At 42.2% G+C, this 24,069-nt stretch overlaps 6 protein-coding genes across 6 annotated transcripts; 5 read left to right on the top strand and 1 right to left on the bottom strand.

The window, feature by feature from the left end:
* The first annotated feature begins 416 nt into the window (after positions 1-416).
* On the top strand, positions 417-3,617 carry LOC148429196 (natterin-4-like). The gene is made up of 2 exons (XM_088408934.1): positions 417-586; positions 2,444-3,617. The coding sequence occupies exons 1-2, from the start codon at positions 508-510 to the stop codon at positions 3,523-3,525; spliced, it is 1,161 nt and encodes a 386-aa protein (XP_088265060.1). The 5' UTR covers positions 417-507; the 3' UTR covers positions 3,526-3,617.
* A 2,173-nt stretch (positions 3,618-5,790) lies between these two features.
* Positions 5,791-8,368, bottom strand: LOC148429195 (natterin-3-like). The gene is made up of 2 exons (XM_088432829.1): positions 8,200-8,368; positions 5,791-6,973 (listed from the first exon to the last, which is right to left on the bottom strand). The coding sequence occupies exons 1-2, from the start codon at positions 8,276-8,278 to the stop codon at positions 5,892-5,894; spliced, it is 1,161 nt and encodes a 386-aa protein (XP_088288955.1). The 5' UTR covers positions 8,279-8,368; the 3' UTR covers positions 5,791-5,891.
* A 2,480-nt stretch (positions 8,369-10,848) lies between these two features.
* On the top strand, positions 10,849-12,777 carry LOC148429194 (natterin-3-like). Its single transcript, XM_088435153.1, has 3 exons — positions 10,849-10,948; positions 11,058-11,165; positions 11,653-12,777. Exons 2-3 carry the CDS (start codon positions 11,075-11,077, stop codon positions 12,738-12,740), a joined length of 1,179 nt encoding a protein of 392 aa, XP_088291279.1. The 5' UTR covers positions 10,849-10,948; positions 11,058-11,074; the 3' UTR covers positions 12,741-12,777.
* A 1,199-nt stretch (positions 12,778-13,976) lies between these two features.
* Positions 13,977-16,309, top strand: LOC148429193 (natterin-4-like). The gene is made up of 2 exons (XM_088421187.1): positions 13,977-14,146; positions 14,956-16,309. The coding sequence occupies exons 1-2, from the start codon at positions 14,068-14,070 to the stop codon at positions 16,023-16,025; spliced, it is 1,149 nt and encodes a 382-aa protein (XP_088277313.1). The 5' UTR covers positions 13,977-14,067; the 3' UTR covers positions 16,026-16,309.
* A 2,700-nt stretch (positions 16,310-19,009) lies between these two features.
* Positions 19,010-20,001, top strand: LOC148429192 (natterin-3-like). The gene is made up of 2 exons (XM_088424557.1): positions 19,010-19,127; positions 19,457-20,001. The coding sequence occupies exons 1-2, from the start codon at positions 19,010-19,012 to the stop codon at positions 19,999-20,001; spliced, it is 663 nt and encodes a 220-aa protein (XP_088280683.1).
* Positions 20,002-20,165: 164 nt separating this feature from the next.
* LOC148429191 (natterin-3-like) lies at positions 20,166-23,268 on the top strand. Its single transcript, XM_088425837.1, has 3 exons — positions 20,166-20,283; positions 21,250-21,911; positions 22,834-23,268. Exons 1-3 carry the CDS (start codon positions 20,166-20,168, stop codon positions 23,266-23,268), a joined length of 1,215 nt encoding a protein of 404 aa, XP_088281963.1.
* The last annotated feature ends 801 nt before the right edge of the window (positions 23,269-24,069 follow it).

The raw sequence follows: 24,069 nt of genomic DNA, 5'->3' as shown, positions 1-24,069 counted from the left end.
TAGGTGGCCACCTTGCACTTGCAGTCAATTGAAGATGAAATCACAGTTGCTAATGGCCCAAGGATAGGCCAATCACTGCTCAACTTCTGAATATCACATGACCAACCAAGTGACAAATATTTGTTTGCACTGGCTTTACAACTTTTCTGAAGCCTTTCCATTGATGTTTGAAGGGAACGGCGCCACGCGCGGGTGAGCCTTGCGTATCATGCTTCGTTTGATTCCACACACTATGGGTGTCTTGCTAAATACACGTCCTGATTTGACCTGAGCCATATGATTTTTGTGTCACCCCCTTGCCAATACCCATGGCCAAGCTAAACCTTTACAAAATTTACAGGACCTGACCACTTTGTTTGCACTGGTCAATGTTTTACATGGTGGGTGGCAGAACATCAAAAGAGGAGCGCACATAAATGCATTTGCTGGCCACCGCTTCATTCAGACCCTCTTGGACTGAGCTCGGAGATCTGCTTCTGGTGATCAGTGTCTCATCTCTGGTGTCAGATGAATCCGTCGCTGGTATTCCTACTGCTGGCCTTGCTGTGTCTGGCGTCGGCCCGACATCGAAATTTCACAACTCGAGGTAAGTGACAACGTGAGTCCCATGGTTGTTTTTCTTTGTTGTATCTTTAGCAGACTGGGTCTCAGGATTATGGTTCAGGTTGGGTTGGATATTATTTGTGAGGTAAAAATAGTGTTAAACTTGTACCCAAATTTATCTTAAAAAAATAGAGCGTGATTAAAAAAGAATAAGACAAAGTTCCTCATCTGATATTTTGAAAACATGGACACTGTCACGGGGGTGCGCGGCGGGTGTGAAGACCGGCGTGGTTGCCGAGGAAACCCAACAGCAGGAGGACGTCGAGACAGGGGCCTGATGAAATCCATATTTATTAACAACGAACGGGAAAGAAAGCGGGAAAAACAGGGCGGCAAAAAACTCAAACTAAGGGCGCAGGCAGGCTGGCAAAACAGAAAGCAAACACGACGGGCAGGCTGGCAGGTAAACACAGAGCTGAGGGACGAAGGGCGAGACGGGACTACGAAAACGCGACAGAGACAATATGACATGACATGACAATGATCCGACAAGGGCTGTAACAGAAACTAGGCTTAAATACATTCACAAACTAATCAGAAACGCACGGCAGCTGGGCAGGAACAACAGGCAAGGTGAGCGGATTGGAGGACACGAGGAGCAGGTAACGCGGACAGGTGGACTAAATCAGAACCAACGCAGGGAGACACGAGAGGAGCAGGAGCACATATGAAAACAGAAAGGAACAGAACCCCTCAAAATAAACCCACAACCCAAAATCCAACAAACCATGACAGACACGTGTTGTCCATGTTTTTATTTCATGTTTTACGACTGCTCAACGTGGTCACAACTGACAGCACGGCAACGTCAAGATATTGCATGTTAATAATAAATACATAACATAAAACACGTAACCCAAAATCTTGTCACTGGTGTTCCACAGGGTTCAATTCCTTTTAGTCTTTATATAAATGATTTACTTTCTGTGTGCCAAAGCCACAAAGTCTTTCTGTAGAAGCTCATTATAAATATTTAAAAATGCCTTAGTAGCTGTCATTTAAAACGTAACCCCTACATTGTTTTGTTTTTTCTAAAACAAATAAATCACTCGTAGAACCTTAGCGTAACATTTCTGAACAGAAAGTTAAAACTGTATAAGAATATGAGGGTTCAAACTTGGTTCCAATTGCTTTTGAACAAGCTTATACAAAATGTTTGTGGATTGTTAGGTGTCAATTTAAAACTTAACCACGACAAAATTGTTGCTGTTTTTTTCCCTAAAAATATAAATACTCACACAAAGAATATTACATTTTAATTCATTAAAATTTTAATACTAATAATAAATAATATATAATGACATAATAATAAATAAATCAATCATAAATAATATTATTAATAATTATAATTTATTAGCGTCGGTTACAGATCAATGATAGAATTGTTTTTCTATGATTTAAACCCCTGGGTGCCAATTTGGACCCGATGTGGGCCATTGATCAAGAAACATTTAACAAAAAGCATTAAATAAAAAACGCTGGGAGGCTGAATATGACTGTCAAAACAGATTGTCAAAACAGGTACATGTTCAAAACGGCAAAAGGAAAATAAAAAACACTGCTGTCCTGGATCATCAAAGATGGTTAACCGCAATTAACAATATGCAAAATTCCACCTTTTAATTTAGAGTTACTTTGCATAATGCTTGTAGGACCCGTACTAGTTAATGTGATGTTCACAAACGAATAAACTCGTACTGTAATTGGAGAATCACGAGGCGAGACGGCCGAGAAGTGTGTCAGGGTTACTGGGGTTTGCATTGTATTTGAATTGTCACGCCTTGTTGTCTGGGTTCTTCACCAACCGGGCTTTGTGTCTTCCCTTCGCTTTCATACACAGTACGAGGGATGGACCTGGATGAGATTGACCAAATTCCTCCGCTATCCGGTGCCGGGTCACCTCTTCAGGTACCTTCAAACACCACCGGAGGAAATAGAGTGTCATCTGACGATTTTGATTTTGAAGGAACCAACCTGGAGTGGCAGAAATGGAACGGTAAGTTCCCCAATGGAGCTGTGGGTATTCACAACACCTACACAAAAACCTACGACTACATCTGCAAGCACCTCTGCGATTCGGGTTACTACAGACCCAGCGAAGGAGAATACTGTGTCTATTCCTACAGTGGCGAAGCTCTACGTACCGATGACTTTTCCGTGCTGATTAACAAAGACAATTTTGAGGTCCTGCGGTGGCAGGAGGGCTCCTACGGTTCAGTGGCATGGAACGCGGTCAAGAACTGCAAGGACAGTGACAAATTTGTTGGCAAAAATGCGTACGGTCTGGGCAAGGTTCATGTTGGTCATCGAGTCTTTTACTTGCCCTGGGGGCAATATGAGTACAAGTACCCCAAAGACTACCTGTTCATGACCGTCAGCGAAGACATTCAGGAGGACCACTTGATGGACGTGCACTACAACACCGACAACGTCAACGTGGTGGAGCATCCACCGGAGATGATGAAGAATGACAGCATCAAGAACTTGGACTGCCAGGAAACCACTGTCACTGACATCATCATTAAAAGCAACAAGGTGGAGCACAGGTGGCAGCACACCATGAGCCTCTCCCTCGCAGCCAGCACCACCTTCACCACCGGGATCCCTTTACTGGCCGAGGGAGCCATCCGCTTTAGCGTGGAGACAAACGTCGCGGTGACCCTTGGGACTACCTACACGGAGACCGTTGAGCACAAACTCAAGTTGACGACGACGGTCCCGCCCAACAGCTTGTGCAGAGTCCACATGGTGGGCAAGAAGTACGGAGCCAATATCCCGTATACAGCGCGCCTCAAACGTACTTATACCAATGGCGAGACCAAGTGGACCACCGTCAGCGGAATGTACAGCAGCGTCCAGGTCTCCGAGGTCAACGGCGTGGTAGACCGCTGTGAACCGCTGCCGGACGCCAAGCCTTGCTGAAACGCGCACTTGTTTCCACTGATGACGGCCTTTCTTGTAAAAATAATAAAACTTGCATACATATGCACAGTATGCTAATATCAAAGACCATCGATCTTATCTCATGTGTCTTCAGTGACCAAAACATACGCAAGCATTTCTTTACACATCAAAGAATTTACCCACCCACCCAACACGAAGCTGGACATTAGCTTGATCTTGGATTAGATTTAGTCCACCAGTTTGTTGCATACTGGTTTGTGGTATAGTTGCATGCAATGTGGGCTAAATTTTTTCAAAAAATATTAGCTGACAAGACTATTATGTTCAGCCCGCGGAATAGGGTCCAAATTTTTTCTAAAAATAGTTGTTGAAAACTAAGTTTTGTTTTAGCTGGTCCAATATGGTTAAAATTTATTCCAAAAATAGTCGTTCAGAATTGGGTTTGACCAATATGATCTGAATTTAGTCCAAAAATAGTCATTGATAATAGTATTAGGTTCAGCTCATCCAATAGGGTCCAAATTTTGTCGAAAATCCGTTGAAAACTATGTTGTGTTTTAGCCCATCCGATACGGCCCAAATATATTCCAAAAAGAGTGATTCAGAATTGGGTATTTTAAGCCTTTCCAAAGTGGTCCAAATTTAGTCCAAATATTCTTTTAACAATCCAGCCAAACGTGGTCAAAAATTTGCTCCAAGAAATGTGTATGGTGTTTATACTGACCAAGGCGATCCGGATTTGGAATAGTTGAAAATTAAGTTGAGTTTAGCTCATCCAATGAGGTGAAAATTTACTTCGCTCGATTTAGAGAGGAGTAAAACATGCCTTTTTTTAAGTACGTCTTTTAAATTACATCTTTTAAAATGTCCCTCTTAACCAGATTCAGATGTTATTTCGGATGGACGCAAGGGACATCTTTTCAATGTTTGTACAACAAAATGTTTTAGGTGTGTAAATGTCACTTGAGCAAAACTTGCGGAAACTTGCAATCAAAAGATCAGATATAGATGGGATGGGGCAAAAAAATCGGAATTGCATCAAATCATTTATGAAGCATTCTCACGAGAATACAGTGAAAATACACTCTCGGGGAATTTCTAAATGTCCTTAATTTTATATTTCTTTTTCCCTCTATCCACTAGCCAACACTTTACGGTCATTTAAACAAAGTTGTTAAATATTTGTTGGACCTATGCCTCTGTCTCCTCAATGGCCTTAAATTGAATGTGTTTCATCTTCCTTGGGTGAACTCCCAAGGTGACGTCTTACCAGTTCATCACTAACGGGGATTATCCTACTCCCTCCATGCCCGACGCCACAAGAATACTGGGTTCCCACGAGGACTGATTTGATAGGAGGAATGCGTGTTGGTGAGAGCGGTGTATTGAAGGCATTTTCCATTTTAATGTGGGTAAAACGCTTGCTTTTGGGCCTGTATTCACGCTGGCGGAATCGCCGCAAGCCTCGTGACGATTAGCCCTCAAGATGATGGACGGATGCATGCTGCGTGGCCCATTGGCATCGAGCGATGTCATGAAGGGGGCACGGCAACCACAAGGTAAGAAGCATGTTCTTTTCGAATGAGACGTTTTACTGACTGGTAAGAAAGATACGTGCCATAAAACGCATATTTAATCAGAAATTAAATCTCACGACATACATAATGTTATGTTGTGTAGTACCAGAAGAGTCCAAGACAAACTGTCTTTGAGGTTTCAGAAATAACTTAATATCTTAAGTGACAATTAACCGCCCAGGAAGAATTGGCTGAAAATACATTTAAAAGACTTCACTTCTGTCTGTTCTAAAAATGTCTGAATCTGGTTGAAAAGTGAACATCGAAATGAAAAACCACTTTAAAAAGACATCCTTTTCCTCTTCTCTAAATTAGACATTTTGTCAGCAAATTTTGAAGTGCATTAGCACAGCTTTCGCCCAGTTTTCACCTATTTTTAGACAAAATTGGGATTGCATTGCCATATGGCTAAACACCACACACATTTCAATGACTACTTTGATCCAAAATTTGACCACACTTAATTGGATAAATGCATCCCAGTTCTTAACGACTATTTTCAGAATAAATTTGGACCACATGGAACTAGCTAAACATAACCCAATTATGCATTACACTTTTTCAAACTTTAAAATTTAAACTATAATGTTGCTATAGCACAAAAACTAAAGGCAGATGTGACAGTTTCATCCCCAAATCCAAAGTTAGCAGATGCCTGTTGCTGGGTGGCTAAACTCTTTGATATGTAGAGAAATGCCAATACCAATGAAGACATAAGATGGTATTTTATTTGATATCTGCAGACACGTAAATGTCATTTTTATTTTTCTTATAAAGAACCTCAAACGGTCCAAATAAGTGCGTGCTTCAGCATGGCTTGGCGTCCGGCAGCGGTTCACATCTGCCCACCACGCCGTGGACCTCGGAGACCTGGACACTGCTGTAGATCCCGCTGACGGTGGTCCACTTGGTCTCGCCGTTGGCGTATGTGCGTCTGAGGCGCGCTGTGTACGGGATATCGGCTCCGTACTTCTTGCCCACCATGTGGACTCTGCACAGGCTGTTGGGCGGGACCTTCGTCGTCAACCTGAGTACGTGCTCGGTGGTCTCCGTGTAGGTGGTGCCCAGGATCACCGCGATGTTGGTCTCCACGCTAAAGCGGATGGCTCCCTCAGCCAGAAAAGGGATCTCGGTTGTGAAGGTGGTGCTGACTGCCAAAGAGAGGCTCATGGTGTGCTGCCACCTGTGCTCCACCGTGTTGCTCTTGGTGATGGTGTCAGTGACGATGCCTTCCAGGCAGTCCAAGTTCTTGATGCTGTCATTCTTCATCATCTCCGGGGGATACTCCACCACATTGACGTTGTCGGTGTTGTAGTGCACGTCCATCAGGTGGTCCTCCTGAATGTCTTCGGTGATGGTCATGAACATGTAGTTTTTGGGGTACTTGTACTCATATTTCCCCCAGGGCAAGTAAAAAACTCTATGGCCAACATGAACCTTGCCCAGACCGTACGCATTTTTACCAACAAATTTGTCACTGTCCTTGCAGTTCTTGACCGCGTTCCATGCCACTGAACCATGGGAGCCCTCCTGCCATCCCAGGACCTCAAATTTGTCTTTGTTGACCAGGATGGAAAAGTCTTGGGTACGCAGAGCTTCGCCACTGAAGGAATAGACGCAGGAATCTTCTTGGCTGGGCCTGTAGTAGCCCGAATCGCACAGATGCTTGCAGATGTAGTCGTAGGTTTTCGTGTAGCCGTTATAAATGCCCACAGCTCCGTCGGGGAGCTCGCCGTTCCACTTCTGCCACTTCAAGTTGGTTCCCTCAAAATCAAAATCTTCAGCATTCACATTTTCGCCGCCCGTTGTGTTTGAAGTCACCAGACGAGGTGACCCAGCACCAGATAGTGGAGGAACTACATCTACCTCAGCCGGGTCAAACACTGGAACTGTGCAGGAAAACAGAGGAAAGACACAAATCATGGTTAGAGAAGAATCCATATGCTCAAGCATGACCATATTTGCTGTCATTACCTGGAAACAAACACTAAGGCAAGCCCTAACTCTAATGACCCACTAGCATTATGCATTTTATCACTATATTAAATTTTCTAATTATGCATATTATTATTTTCTTACTTTGGTTTGAACTTTTTTTTTATCCAGTAGACAGTAGTAAATTTGTTAGAATACACTTCAATCACATTAACTGCATAAGTACATTATATTTGCATAAGATGTTCTTAGGGCTGCAACTAACTTCTTTTATTATGACCTAACCCGTTGATTTCTCAGTCAACAAATCACTGAGCCAGATTGTTTTCATTTAGATCTCTGTTATTCAAAAGCAGGACATTATTTTAACGTAGAAGTGCAGAAAACATAAATGCGATTCGCTTTCTGGTTTGGTGTGTCAGAAAATATGACAAGCAAAAACAATGATCATTGTTTTCCAAAGTGAAAGCAAAATTTGAATTTGTCATGATTTGTGTTTTTCTGGATTGAGCTAGCATTGTTTCTTCTGGCTTTGTCCTTTTCTGCGACATGTCAGTTTGTCAATTAAGATGGACTCCCTTATAGTTTGTGGGATTGTATTCCACGCCAAACACGCACTATAAGAAAAAAAAAAATTAAAAAGAATTATTAGATACAATTATTTTTCGATGAATTCCACAATCTGCTCAAAAACCACTGCAAAGAATCTAAATTACATAAGATTACAGGGCAAAGTGGAGCAAATCTCTGACCTATTTGATATACAAGGCAGCAGTTCTTAAAAATTACGAGTTATTTGAAGCTCTGCATACTTGTTCAGGATTTGGCAATGATGGAATGATTTTTTTTTTCTTCGTAGGTATGTACAACACGTGTCCCTGCAAAAGTTATTCATTGATTTGTTTGTTTGTTTTTGAATATCATATGATCAACTTTGGCTTATTCCTTTTGAATCACAATGTATTTTTTAACATATACAGTATCTAGGTACAAATTTAACCGTTATTTTACCCCACTTTTTCTAGCCTCTAACCCTCCCTGGCAAATCATAACCCCTAATCCTCCAGCTAGAACTCCCCCAAAACGTAACCCTAACCCTGACCCTGACCCTGACCCTGACTCCTAGGCCGCTAAAAATAAGACAAAGAAAAACAACGACGGGACTTATGTTGTCACTTACTGGGCTGTGTGCAGTTTGGTTGTAGGGCTGAGGCCAGGCCCAACAAGGCCAGCAGCAGGAGTACCACAGACGGATTCATCAGACACCGGAGATGAGGCACAGGGCACCAGAACCAGACGAGAGGTTCTGTTATGAAGCGGTGGGCAGCAAATGTATTTATGTACTCTGCTCTTCAGCTGCGCTTTTGATGTTATGCCATCCACCATATAAAACATTGACCAGTGCAAACAAAGTGGCAAGTTACTGTAAATTTTGTAAGTGTTTGTGATTATTTTGGCCAAAGGGTAACAAGTGGGTCACAGATCATACACGTGCATCACGTGAATCAAAAGACGAGCAGTACGCGAAGCTAGCCTGTGTGTGGCGCCAGTGCCTCCGAGGAACTACCGAGTTTTGTGAATGGAATGACTTCTGGTACGTGCTAAGCACCATAAACCTGCTCACAGTTACTAAGGGAATGGATGTATTAGAGCAGTGGTTCTTAACCTGGGTTCGATCGAACCCTAAGGGTTCGGTGAGTCGGTCTCAAGGGTTCAGTGGAGCCTCCGCCGCAGAGATCCACCCCTCAGTCTAGTCTGGAGTTAGTGGGCACAGTCATTGAAAGCATCCTGCTCTGAGATTTCCAACCATGCACTGTGTTGGTTTTGTTATTTAAACAAGGTGATATTAATGCACAATTCATTTCGTGCAGCAGTAAAAAAAAAAAAAAATCATATTTTAATTTTTACTAAAGAAGGGTTCGATGAATGAGCATATGAAACTGGTGGGGTTCGGTACCTCCAACAAGGTTAAGAACCACTGTATTAGAGAAAGAATGGATGGTGGGATTGAAGGAGCTAGTCTGCTGAATAGTCCAGATAGATTGATCAATGAGTGGAAATAATGGATTTGCTCCATGGATTTGCCTCTGTGTCCCCAAGACTGCCAACTTGTCCAGAGATGCACATTGTGGATGTGTCCTCTTGAATAAAAGGGGAAGCAGGTTTACATAGACATATTTTTTCCTTCATTTGTGGAAAAATCCTCAAAACAAGGTTAAACCCTTTAAGTGTCAAAAGTATCAAAAATTGCATTAAGCAATATTTACATAGTATGCCTTTATCTCTAACTGTTATTACGATAAAAACTTTTTAAATAGTGATATAAAACATATGTCTAAAAAAAAACTAGTGGCTCAAGAGTTAACATTAGACAGAGGTTCACAGGGTTCCATTTCAAAGCTAACACAGGCTTCCCGTCAAAGCCCACTTGCACTATTACAAACCATTGATTCTGTGCACAAATCCCTTCAGTCTATTTGCTCAGACTTTTCCCTTGAAATTTGCAATGGATTTGTGCAATTTGACATTGATACGGTTTCCAAAATTTGGGCACACGTTTCAAACACCACATTTGACCGCACGGTTTATGTAGTTTATTCAGACTTGTTTACCCCTTTGAAGCTGTTTACTCGAGTGTGTTGTTTGCTAGAAAAAGCCAATCGGCTTATAATGATGTTGTCATGAGTGGGTGAGGTTGCAGACGCAAAATGCAGGGAGCCAGACAAGCAGGTATGCTCAAAATAATTATCTAAAATAAAACTGACACAAAGAAAAGTTTGAAAAAGGACAACGAGGGACTGACAGCGACAACAACATCAAAATCATTAATGACCGGACAACTAAATACACCGGAAACTAAATACAATCAAAACTGACAACAAGACAACAAGGAACACCTGGGCAAGACACAATTGGAGCAGGGAGCTGATTGGTAAACAAAAGGGAAGCAGGTTAACGAGGACAGATAGACACAATCACACTAACAAGACACTGACACAAGGGAAACAGAAACTAACCTGAACAAAAACAACCCAGAAAGTGGAAAGACATATCAACACCCAACAAAAGCCTAGAACAAAAAACCACAATACCAACCCACAAACACCAAGTAGTACCCAAAACATGACGTATGTTTCTATTCGTTTCCTTATGGTTGTTCTTCCACATATTAGTAAATCTGTCTTGGCTATAATTACCTGCAGTACTGTGGTGTACAGTAGTTCCCCAACAATTTAATCATGCCATTGTGCAGCCCTATCTTTCCTGGCTTGGATAATGGTGTGCTGTAAAATTTTGCACCTAATTAAGTTAAGAGATGAATAAAAATGCACTATATTTCAGAGGATCAAAATACGTCTGAATAAGGAACATGGACTAAGAGGTCAAATGTTGTGCTTAAAATGAGAGCCCTAGCCGTAGCGACCTTATCAATGTCAAAGTGCCTGAAACGTTTGCACATTTCAAGGGGAAAGCCTATGAAAATAGGCTGACCGAATTTGGGCACAGAATTGATATTTTTTAAGAGTTTGAATGGGTTTTGACGGTAAGCCTGAATCAGGTCGGGGTGAATTTGTCAAAATGAAAAGAGACCTTTTGCAGTTTAAAATACTACACGTGGGTGGTGACGGGAAGCCTTGGTAATATTTGATTTTCAGTGCCTTGAAAGGTCATTTTCTGTGCAAAGTAGGTCCATCTGCCTGTGTATTGTATTTTGTGATCACAGTCTTCTTTTTTTTTTTTTATATTGACTATATGCTTCTGTACACAATGGAGGGAAAAAAGTTCCAAAGAACTGTCCCATTTGAGGATTTGTTTGCACTGGTCAATGTTTTATACAGAGGATGACTGTGAGTCAAAGGGCAGACGTTGTTCAGAGTATATAAATATGTGTCAGCTGCCCGCTTCCAATAGGCACACTTCAACTTGAGGTGAGTGTGTCTCTTTGCCATCCTTGTGTTGTTTCTCTGTGATGTTTGATGTCACCCTCATTGTATTCATTTATGTTGTCCTTGGATGTCAATTTGATTTCTCATCTAGTGTTGGACCAAACCAAGATGACAAAGCTGTGGTTTCCTCTTTTGCTGTTGGGTCTGGTGTACCTGACCTTCGCCAGCACTGACAACTGTGATCAAAAGCCCACCTCAGGTGCCGTCATGCGGTACTCTGCCCTGGACTAGTAGTTGTCAATGCAAAAGCAATAGTAGAATGTGTTGGGCACACTAATGGAATGAGAAAAAGGCGGAAAAAATTGACAAGAACATCCTATAAGAATGGCTGAGTTAGTGACAGAATAATTAATTTGCACCAGTATGATCCTTTTTAAACAGTCATATGTAATTATTCTATCTATCTATCTATCTATCTATCTATCTATCTATCTATCTATCTATCTATCTATCTATCTATCTATCTATCTATCTATCTATCTATCTATCTATCTATCTATCTACTTGTCTTACAACGAGGACATCAAATAAATGATGAGACAGCTTTTGCCGTATAGTATGAGTTTACACTTCTGACTTTTTCAGACCTCTTAATTGTCACTGTCATATGCTTCAAAAACTTGGAAAATTAGTGTCCAGTGGCTATTCATTGCGCTGATTGTTTTCATCCCTTCTTCACTCAACAGGGCCACCCCCTGCTCTCGATCCTGCTCTGGGGAACAAGCGTCCGGAACAACCACCAAACACAACTGCTCTGACCCCATCAGCAGAATCCTTGAATGAAGCAAAAGATTCCCCCTCGACGGAATTCGACGGAACAACGCTGGTATGGAAGAGGAAGGTCCAAAACCAGATCCCAGAAAATACCGTGTCCATCTACAACTCCTATTCCAACCGCATCGATTACATCTGCAAAGTGGGTTGTCACTCGGGCTACTTCGACTCTACGAAGAGCGTCGCCACCTGCGCCTATGCCGCTGACGGGCAGGGGTACTCTGCCATGGAGTTTGATGTGCTTGTCAACGAAGACAACTTTGAGATCATGAAGTGGATCAAGGGCTACAAGGGTTCAGTGTCGCCCAATTCTATTAGGACCTGCAGCAACGAGGACATCTATGTTGGTATGAACGATTACGGACTAGGAGAGGTGAAGAGGAGTGAAGGGGTGTTCAACCTTCCCTGGGGCAGCAAAAGTATTTGGTACAATGAATACCTGGTCCTGGAAACAAACAGGGATGTCAGGAGAGAGCACCTGATGGATGTTGTGTACAAGACTGCGGGTATAAAACCCATTGAGTATCCCCCGGAGATCCTGAACAAGGACACAATTTCCAACAAGGAGTGCCAGACGATCCAGCATGAGCTCACCCTTACCAAGACTGTCTCGACAACTAAAAAGTGGGAGATCGACTTTTCTCTCACGGTGGGATTGGGCGTCACCATCGTGACCAAAATCCCCTTCATAGCCAAAGGAGAGATTGACTTCAGGGCCGCCTTCACATACCAATTGAATAAAGAGACCACCTACACCGAGACCAACAGCCACAGTCTGACGCTGACCACCACGGTACCCTCCGGCCACACGTGTACCGTCAAAATGCAGGGGAAGAAGTACGGATTGGACATCCCGTACACAGCAAGACTCCAGCGCACCTACCGTAACGGGGAGACCAAGTGGGCCACCATCACCGGGACTTTCAAGGGCATCCAGATCTCCGAGGTCGAAGCCGAAATGGAACGCTGCGAACCTCTTCCTGATTTTAAGCCTTGTTAAAATGTGTGAAAATTCAATAAATATACAGCTAGGTAAACCTTCTTCCTCTTTTCTTCAAGAAATGTACATGTCCAAATTGCGCGTGCCTTGAGAAGTCACAAGGGCACAGATGCAAAAAAAACACCTGGTGCTCGGAGCAGTTTGGAGTCTGTCAATCAGTCCGTCCATCCATCCATCTTCTGATTAATTATGTCCGTATAACAGTATGGCCATCCATTATGTCATCAACTGTCCATCATTCTCTTTTTGATTCATTCATTCATCCGCCATCATTCATCGTGGAAGTCGAATCAAAGGTTTTCTTTCCTCCTTCTTTCTTCAGCATTCTGGTTTGTCTTGCTTTTTTGTGGAATATGAATCAGCCTACAAAATGACGGCCATTTTGCACTTGTTGTTGATTTAAAATGACATCACAGATGCTCAAGGCCCAAGTAAAGCCCAATCACGGCTCAGCTTACGAATTCATATCATTCATGAGACACGATGAGATGACATCATGCGATATTGGGCTTTGCTGCTGTTTTAGCACTAGCTGGAGAGACGAGACGAGCGATATTTTTATATTTCTATTTTTTATCCTACCACCTGTCGGACCAGTGCCCGGTGTTTTTCTTTCCTTTATTTTTTAGGACTGTTTCCATTCTTCTTTAGCTAGTGATTGGCCGATTTTCTGAACAGCTCCTAGCTCCATTCGTCCTCGTTTTCGTGCTGCTCTGCTAGCTTCATAAATCGTGAAATGGTGTCCTTCCCCTTATGGGAGCTTTGACGGGGGATGCTGTTGTGTACCTACACCGAAAAGATGTCTCTGGATGACTTCTTCTTTCAAAAGAAGTCTCGACAAGCCCTTTGAGACTTCGGTGATTCAGGGCTATACAAATAAAATTTGATCGATTGATTGATTGACATGACCACCCTGGTGACAAATATTTGTTGGTGTCTGTATTTGCATTGGCTTTAGCACTTGAATGCTCTTTCGTTCGAAGGCAATGGCGCCACACACAGGCTAGCCTCGTTATGTATCATTTGATTCCAAACACTTTGGGTGTGTGGCCATGAACGCGTCCTGATTTGAATCCTGATACACATGATTTTCGTGTCACCCACTTGCCAATACCCTTTGGCCAAGCTGAACCTTAACAACATTTACAATACCTCACCACTTTGTTTGCGCTGGTCAATGTTCCATATGGTGGATAGCGTAACATCCAAAGTGCAATTGAAGAGCAGAGGATATAAATACATTTGCTGGTCACTGCTTCATTCAGACCCTCTTGGACTGAGCTCAGGGATCTGCTTCTGCTGTTCTGTGTCCCATCTCGGGTGTCTGATGAATCCGTCGGTGGTACTCCTGCTGCTGGCCTTGCTGGGCTTAGCCTCGGCCCAACATCCGAATTGCACACAGCCCAGTAAGTGACAATATGAGTCGCCGTTGTTGTTTTTCTTTCTTTGTTGTATCTTTAGCAGAATGGGACTGTGGGTTTGGGTTAAGGTTGGGGTGATTTTAGTATGAAGATTACGGGTTAAGGTTTGCGGGAGAGATTGTGTCGGGTAGGAATTGTATGGTAAAATTAGTTCAACTTGTGTCAAAATATCTCTTTGAAAATAGAGCATGATTCAAATAGAAGTAGACAAAGTTCATCATATGATATTCTGAAAACGTGAACACGTTGTGCAAACAACAGCGGATATCAGTATCTTGACCTTGTTCGGGCTGTCAGGTGTGACAACATTGACCACTTGTAAAACAAATAACAACTGGTACTGAATACAGCCCGAACAACGTCAAGATACTAATATCCGCTGTTGTGTTCTTCTTTGTCAGACAGTGACAAGGCTAAAAACTTTAAAATTCGAAAGTAAAAACTTTAAAATCTGAAAATGTCCTTCTTCAAAGAGGATAAAAGTCCACACTCTGAAGAAGGTGAAAGATAACGCCGAAACATGTCAGCTGAAACCTCGTAGAGATTTTTAAGTTTTTACTTTTGAATTTTTAAGTGTTTTAAGCCTTGTCACAGTCTGAAAACAACAGTGGATTTTAAACTACAGACAGAATGAAGGTTGTTCAGAATGAAGCTTGTTGATTATCTTTGTGTCTAGGTTGTTAGGGTTTGCATTGGTGTTTTGTTCAAGTTGATGAATGAAAGTATTGTCACGCTTGGTTGTGTGGGTTCTTCTCTAACCGCGCTTTGTGTCTTTCCTTCACTTTCCTACCCAGATCCGGCTGAGATTGACGTTTTTCCTCAACTGTCCTGTGAGGGGTCACCTCCTCCAGTGCTTTCAAACGCCACGGAAGGAGAGAGATGGTCATCTGATGATTTTGATTTAGAACGAACCAACCTGGAGTGGCAGAAGTGGAACGGTACGCTCCCAGATGGAGCTGTGGCCATTAACAACAGCCAAACAAAAACACTTGATTACATCTGCAAGCACCTCTGCGATTCGGGCTACTACAGACCCAGTGAAGGAAACTCCTGTGTCTATTCCCACAGTGGCTACGCTCATAGTACCCATAACTTTTCCATCCTGGTCAACAAAGACAAATTTGAGGTCCTAGGGTGGGAGGAAGGCTTCCTCGGTTCAGTGGCATGGAACGCCGTCAGGAACTGCAAGGACGGAGACAAATATGTTGGCAAAAATGATTACGGTCTGGGCAAGGTTCATGTTGGCCATAAATGCTTTTACATGCCATTTGAGGAATATGAGTACAAGTATGTCATACTCTACATGGTCATGACCGTCAGCAAAGACATTCTGGAAGACCACCTGATGGAAGTGCATTACAACACCGACAACGTCACCGTGGTGGGGCATTCCCCGGAGATGTTGAAGAATGACAGCATCAAGAACATGGACTGCCAGGAAGCTAATGTCACTGACACCATCATCGAGAACGGCACTGTGAAGCACATTTGGCAGCACAACATCGACCTCTTCTTTGCAGCCAGCACCACCTTCACCACCAAGATCCCATTACTAGCCGAGGGAGGAATCCGATTTGGTGAGGAGATAAAAATTAAACTGAGCCAGGGCACCACCTACGCGGAGACCACCGAGCACAAAGTCGGTTTGACGACGACGGTCCCGCCCAACAGCTTGTGCAGAGTCCACATGGTGGGCAAGAAGTACGAAGCGGATATCCCGTACACAGCGCGCCTCAAACGCACATACACCAACGGCGAGACAAGGTGGACCACCGTCAGCGGGATCTACAGCAGTGTCCAGGTCTCCGAGGTCAACGGCATTGTAGACCGCTGTGAACCGCTGCCGGACATCAAGCCTTGCTGAAACACGCACTTGTTTCGACTGATGGCGGTCCTTCTTGTAAGAATAACAAAACTTGCAAAAATACTGTATGTACACTGATATCAAAGATCATCTTGCATCGTCATTCATCAAAACCTACGTTAACATTTCTTTGCATATAAAAGAACCCAGCACCCGGCATCTTCTGAAAATTGGATGTTGGGCTGCAACTTGGATATGATTTAGTCCAGAAATTTGCTTGAAAACAGGGTTGTTTTATAGCTCAACCAATGTGGTGTAAAAGTGTTCAAAAAATAGTCAATTGATTGCAGCATTGTTTTCACTATGGCCCAAATTTATTCCAAAAATTGTTTTTTATAATTGAGTTGTGTTCAATGTGGTCCAAATTCAGTCTGGAAATAGCCCTCAAAAACTTGTGTATTTAGCCCATCAAATGTTTTAAAAAATTCGAATCAAATCAAAAATAGTCATTGAGATTTGTGTGGTGTTTACCCCGGCCAACGCAATCCAATGTCAAAAAACAAGTGAAAATTAAGGTGTGTTTAGCTTTTCCAGTGAGTTGAAATTGTTTTCAAAACTTGGAGAAAAAATGTCTGATTTAGTGAGTGAAACTTCATTTTAAAGACTTCTTTTTATTGACATGTTTTCCTGGAATCAGCGGTCTGGGGAGGGGGGGGGGGGGGGGGGGGGGGGGGGCAAATAGAACGTATCGGTGAACTTCAACATAGCTGGCATGTCATGACGACATAAACTTCTTTGGATCATATGCAGTTATATTTGTCAGAGCCCTCTACTGGTGAAAAAGTCCTATCACAAATTTGAGAAAAATTGCTTCCACAGCGTGTCAACTGGCCGTAAAGAATAATAAACTTAACATCAACAGTGGTTTATTTTACTGACATTTGTAAGTGGCACCAGCTTAAAAAAATAAGAATATTATTTGTATTTCAACATTTCCCCCAAAATAATAAAACTTCGGCATGTATAAGATTTGGACCGAAAAAAATATCTACAGTTCTTGGATTTGATGAACATGTAAAGATAAAATGTATTCATTTATGAAGGTAGGAACCCTGGTATTAATTTTAGCTGAAAAACTCCTTTAAAAAAAAATCAAGAGAGAGCATTGTTTTTATCGATCATCAATTTATGTATGATTAAATGTGAGTATGAGTGACTGTTACTATGGAAACTGTGAGTGTACGCGCGTGCATGTGTATGTGTGCATTTTTTCAATATGTGTTTCCAAATTTTCTACAGATAAAAGTCTGGCTCCACAACTACATTGGACTTATGATTCTGTAAACAATAAAGAAACTCTTGTCATGATATTAACAAAATTGTATATTCCTGGTGCCATAAAAGAGTTTTTTTCCTCAATAAAATACATTCGTAGAAAATGCCAAAGTGTCTGTGGTTTTCAATTGTCAAAGATATCGGAGTCCTTCAAGACATTACATCTGCATTGCACTTTTTAACCACACGAGGGTGCCATACACACAACACTGCCATATGGTGAGTCAACACATTGAAAAACCAAAATTGCTTTGGAGCGCTGAGGAAATTAAAATGTGAAGCCTGATAAAAAAATAAAAAAAAATGAATGAAAGCAGACTGGCTGCACTTTGTCCTAATGACCCTAATCTATTATCTTACTGTCTGTTCATGTCAAATTGTCAATGATCCTCCATCTTATCCCTTGTGTGAGATAAGTCCACGATATCAAAGCTTTCTCCAACTGTCCATCCATCCCTCAATCCATTTTCTGGAGCCGCTTATCCTATTCACTCTCCAAATACGCAGAGAAGAGATTTTGGGTGATATGAGCCAATGTAGTGAGCCTTATATGTTACATGTGTCTGTTCGGTTTTTAGCCCGCTTCTAATGTTAGCAACACACAAGGACCAAAATGAACATTTGGAGCATGTCGTCCACATAAGTTTGAACTCTGAAAGTGATTGATGCAGCACAAGTTCTAAAAATATTAACAATTATGGCCAAAACCATTCACATTTTCCTTGGCATTGACTTTATCATTTTTTAACACAACACTATTCAAAGTGTGAACACAAAGTTTTTGTTAACTCTACACTTTTCTGACTAAAACAATTAATGAATTAAAAACAACGTCCTGTTGGTGATGAAACCTGTTATAGATAATTATTTCACTTTGCGTTCACCTTGAGCACTGTAAGACATTGTTAAAAAAAACGTCCAAGAGACAGTATAATGAATGGAGCAGGAAGAGTGAGCAGAGTGAGAGTTAGAGGAGGCCTAAGAAGGAAACGTGGAGGTGATGAAGTAAGAGGAAGAGGACAAGAAGGTGAAGGAAAAACAAGAATAAGAAACAGAATTATTGTTGACATCAGAAGAGGAATATGGTGGGCGTAGAGAATTTCATCAAAATGTATTTCCTCGCTTGGTTGGTGTATTGTCCAGCTACTTTTTTTATTGTTTCACGCACACATCACATTGAATGTTCCATGTGTGTTTCATCCGAGTTTTAGGTGAATCATGTTGCGCTTTGGCAAATTGTGTATTGTAATGTAATTTTGTCTTTTATGTTACATTGTGTGTTACAGAGTGTGTCGCATGTTTCGCGACACGTGTGTTAAAATTGTCCATGCTGTGCTCGCGTTGTGTCGGTGTTAAGGAAGGCGTGTCTTTATGGTCGTGGTGGAAAGTGAGACGTATAAAAGTCAGATATGAAGAAAAGAGGAGGACTCAGCGGGGAGAAGCACGCAGTCAGGGTGAGTCCTGTTTCATCAGATCCATCATTGATTGATCACAATGACAATAATTATTATTACAAGAATCCTGATAATCAGAATAATAAAATAATATTTGATATTTTCATAAGATTAAAATACTAAATGTAGCTGCTATGAGTAAAAAAAAAGTGAAGAGCAATATGCTAATGAACATGATTCTGCAATATCCTAAATAGTACTAGCAGCACACAATTAGTGTACAGTTTTGTCCCGCTTAGTCCTGAAAATGTGAAGATGTTGACTGTGGTATTTGACAACCAGATGAGAGCACTGTGGTTGCTGTGCGTGCTGGTGGGCGGGGCTTGTGCTGGTGTGCATGACGTCATCCAGAAGAGCGCCCAACGCAAGAAAGGTGAACCGATACTTTCATCTTTTCTTACATTGTACGTTAGGCGTGTGTGTCATTTCGTTATGTTAGTTGTACGTTTTTTATATGTGATGTGTTTTCACAAAGTTAGGCTTACTTCTCCGGAAGTGAAATTTAGTCTAATCCTTCTTTTAATTCCCTGTAAAATTATGTAAAATACATGGTGGTAGCTCCCAATCCCAAAATGGACATTTTTGTCGAAAATTCATATTTTGAGCATTTTGAGCACCCCCGCAAAAGCGTCGACCGGCCCTCGGTGATAAAAAGGTCGGAGACCACTGCTCCAACGTTACCCTCTTCGCTTTCCTCTGCAGTGTCCCTCCTCAACCCGCAGCTAGAGGGCACCGTTCCCGACCGGTCACCAGCTGCGGCCCCGCCTGCCGGTCCCGCCTTTCCCGCTGACCTGACGCAGCGAGAGGCGCTGCCGTCCGACTTCCTTTTCGGCGACAACGTCAACCTGGAGTGGCGCCCGTGGAACGGCTCGCTGCCCGACGGCGCGGTGGCAATCTACAACGGCTACACGGAGCGCACCGACTACGTGTGCATGTACAAGTGCGAGGCGGGGTTCTACAACGCCGCCCTGGGGCCCTACTGCCGCTACCCATACGGGGACGCCGAATACTATGCCCCCGAGTTCCACGTCCTGGCCAATAGGGACAACTTTGAGTTCCTGGAGTGGAAGGAAGGTTCGTACGGCTCGGTGCCGCCCCACTCGGTGCGGACTTGCCTCGGCGCCGGGATCTTTGTGGGCAGGAACAAGTACGGCCTGGGCAAGGTGGTCCCGCAGTTCGAGGCCTTCTTCCTGACAATGACAATAATTATTATTACAAGAATCCTGATAATCAGAATAATAAAATAATATTTGATATTTTCATAAGATTAAAATACTAAATGTAGCTGCTATGAGTAAAAAAAAAGTGAAGAGCAATATGCTAATGAACATGATTCTGCAATATCCTAAATAGTACTAGCAGCACACAATTAGTGTACAGTTTTGTCCCGCTTAGTCCTGAAAATGTGAAGATGTTGACTGTGGTATTTGACAACCAGATGAGAGCACTGTGGTTGCTGTGCGTGCTGGTGGGCGGGGCTTGTGCTGGTGTGCATGACGTCATCCAGAAGAGCGCCCAACGCAAGAAAGGTGAACCGATACTTTCATCTTTTCTTACATTGTACGTTAGGCGTGTGTGTCATTTCGTTATGTTAGTTGTACGTTTTTTATATGTGATGTGTTTTCACAAAGTTAGGCTTACTTCTCCGGAAGTGAAATTTAGTCTAATCCTTCTTTTAATTCCCTGTAAAATTATGTAAAATACATGGTGGTAGCTCCCAATCCCAAAATGGACATTTTTGTCGAAAATTCATATTTTTGTCAATAACACAAAAATAATCTGTCCTGAAAACGCATCACATACATATATTTATATTTGTCTAATGACTATTATTTTACTATTTACTACTATCTATTTTTATCTATTGTATTGAATTTTAATGTATTGAATTCAAATATTTGGTGATTTATTATGATGACGTTTAAATTTGCCGTTTAATTTTTTTTGTTGAATTAAAAAAATCGCACTAATACTTACCGTTTTCTATTTATGTAACTCAATAACTATTTTATGATTATTTGTAAATTAAGCATGGATTAGATTAAAAACAAACTGAATTTAGCGCTAAACATATTTTTTTCATTTTATTAAATAATAATGTAAAATAACAAAAGAATGATTATTATTAAAGTACAGTATTTGGTGCCTTGGTGTCCTCTAACGCAGCGGTGCCCAACCACCGGTCCGCGGCCCGGTACCGGTCCGTGGATCTACTGGTACCAGGCCGCGTGGGCCGCACCCAAAATAATGTTTTGGAACTGATTTAGTTCAACAGTCCATTCATTCATTTGTGTTTTATTTGGCTTGAGCTTTGTTTTTTTTAGCGCCGCCTCTGGCCGCTGTTGATATTACATCTTGTATTAAGAAGGACTTAATGTAATTTGCATACATTTTTGAACATTTTGAGCACCCCCGCAAAAGCGTCGACCGGCCCTCGGTGATAAAAAGGTCGGAGACCACTGCTCCAACGTTACCCTCTTCGCTTTCCTCTGCAGTGTCCCTCCTCAACCCGCAGCTAGAGGGCACCGTTCCCGACCGGTCACCAGCTGCGGCCCCGCCTGCCGGTCCCGCCTTTCCCGCTGACCTGACGCAGCGAGAGGCGCTGCCGTCCGACTTCCTTTTCGGCGACAACGTCAACCTGGAGTGGCGCCCGTGGAACGGCTCGCTGCCCGACGGCGCGGTGGCAATCTACAACGGCTACACGGAGCGCACCGACTACGTGTGCATGTACAAGTGCGAGGCGGGGTTCTACAACGCCGCCCTGGGGCCCTACTGCCGCTACCCATACGGGGACGCCGAATACTATGCCCCCGAGTTCCACGTCCTGGCCAATAGGGACAACTTTGAGTTCCTGGAGTGGAAGGAAGGTTCGTACGGCTCGGTGCCGCCCCACTCGGTGCGGACTTGCCTCGGCGCCGGAATCTTTGTGGGCAGGAACAAGTACGGCCTGGGCAAGGTGGTCCCGCAGTTCGAGGCCTTCTTCCTGCCGTGGGAAGGCGACGAGTACTGGTATAAGAAATATCAGGTCCTGACCATCAACCGGGATGCGTACACGCAGCACATCTCCCACGTTCGTTACGACCTGGACCACGTGGCTATCTTCCAGTACCCGCCCGAGACCATGCGCATGTCCGCCGTCACCAACAATGAGTGCCAGGTTGGGAATAAGCACAACAGTGTCTCGAAATTCCGCAACTCGTCTTCCAATAGTAAAAATTTACTTACACCATGTTAAAAATTTCCATTAAATTTCCAGTGAATTCCGCATAAATACCCATTGAAGACACTTTTCAAATATCCTGGAAATTGACCGTAAATTTATTGCAAATTTTGTGCCTCTTTACCTTACATGAAGTTACACCAAATGTCTTTAAATTCTTCCCGTTCCTTATGAAGAGTATCCAAATCCAAAAATATTCCAGTTACCTATCTGAAATGTTACCTAAAATTTAACCGATCACAAATTGTATTCTTTCTTTTCTGAAAGAATCAGAAACTCAAAATTAATTCATTTCAATCTACAGATTTCCACAGAAATTCACAACGGCTTTTTTGTCATACTTTTCATACAAATTGACAGAAATCAGAAATATTTAAAAAATGTACTGGAATTATCTGTCCTTTTACTTGAATGTGAGACATTTTTATTACATAGACAACAATTCCTACTTTACTATAAATCTCAAGGAAGTGCAATGGAATAATTCCAATCTGTACAAAGGGGATTTAAATGTTCATTTCAAATTGCGATGGAGATTTATTCAAAACGTTCCAAAAATTTACTGGAAATTTTCCACCCCTGCACTTGAATTCCATTGACATTTACTTGATATGAATTCCATGGAAATTAAATTTACAAAAATTTTGAAATTTGAAACTTCATTTCAAATTCCAATGGGATTTTATGAAAAACGTGATAGACTTTTGCTTGGAAATTTTCACCTTTGCCATACATTTCCTTTTAATTATGCTCACGTCCCCTAAATTCACCATTATTGCCAATAGGTTATGAGTTGGAAAACGGTGCTTTGATTATTTCCTCATGCTAAATGTCACGCCACTGTCCATTTCTCTTTCAGGCGGTGAGTAAGACGGTCACCATCTCCAAAACCAGCGAGAAGGAGACCACGTGGAACATCGGCCGAGCCACCATGCTGGGCATAACGGGCAGCATCACGGCCAAGATCCCGCTGATCGGGTCGGGCGGTCTGGAGCTGAGCGGCGAAAAGACGCTGCAATTCTCCCGCGGGACCACCCTGGTGGAGGCCATCTCCCACTCCGTGTCGGTGGAGCTGACGGTGCCGCCCAACCACTGGTGCCGGGTGCGAATGGAGGGCCGCAAGTTGAAGGCCGACGTCCCGTACACGGCCCGCCTCAGCCGCACGTACCGCAACGGCGACACTCAGTGGACGTCTGTGTCGGGCACCTATGACGGCGTCCAGATCGGAGAGGTGCGCGCCGTGGTGGACCGGTGCATGCCGGTGGACGACGCGCAGCCCTGCCCGTCGCCGTGACAACCGTGATGTAATCACGTGCCGACACTCGACCGCAATAAAGCCTTGACGACATTTTTTGTTTGATTGTTTTCGCTTTCTAAAGAAGGGAGGGATTCAATCCGAGTTTGACCTTTTTTAGTAAGAGAGCAGTTGAAATTAGAAACCTGGTTTAGGCTTTCAAGTGAGGGTTAAGTTAGCATTTTGAAGTTAAAGTAGGATTAGAGTTAGCAAAAGAATTACACATCTTGTATCAATTTAAATGGAAAACATGCTTTGTTTTAAGACATCGCTAGCGCTAATGATATGATCAAAGGATGCTATTCTAATGCTAACAGGTAGTTAGCATTGATACAATATGAGAGAATGATGAATTTAATTGTATTATATTATATTATATTATATTATATTATATTATGTTATGTTATGTTATGTTATGTTATGTTATATTATATTATATTATATTATATTATATTATATTATATTATATTATATTATATTATATTATATTATATTATATTATTCAATTACAATGTTTTTCTGTTTTCATTGTAATGATGTAAATCAAAATGTAAAGGTTGTCCCTTTATACGGTGTTTTTTTTTATATCACATGGTGCGCAAAGCACTTTACGGGGCTCACATTCACCCATTCACGCTCATATTCATGTGTAACATGTAAACATGATGAGTCAGCGGCTTTTTTCTTGGAACTTGGAACAAAATATTCTCATGAGTCAACTCAACTTCTTAAGTCAAATATAGTTGTGAAAAACTGAGATAAAAATATCAATAATAGGAGTAATCATTAAAATTATGCAAA

This window comes from Hippichthys cyanospilos, chromosome 1 (genome assembly GCF_059441005.1).
Source record: "Hippichthys cyanospilos isolate Australia breed blue-spotted pipefish chromosome 1, RoL_Hcya_1.0, whole genome shotgun sequence".
Lineage (NCBI taxonomy): Eukaryota > Metazoa > Chordata > Actinopteri > Syngnathiformes > Syngnathidae > Hippichthys > Hippichthys cyanospilos.
Note: the sequence above shows the minus strand (reverse complement) of the source record. Positions and strands in the feature narration are given on the sequence as shown.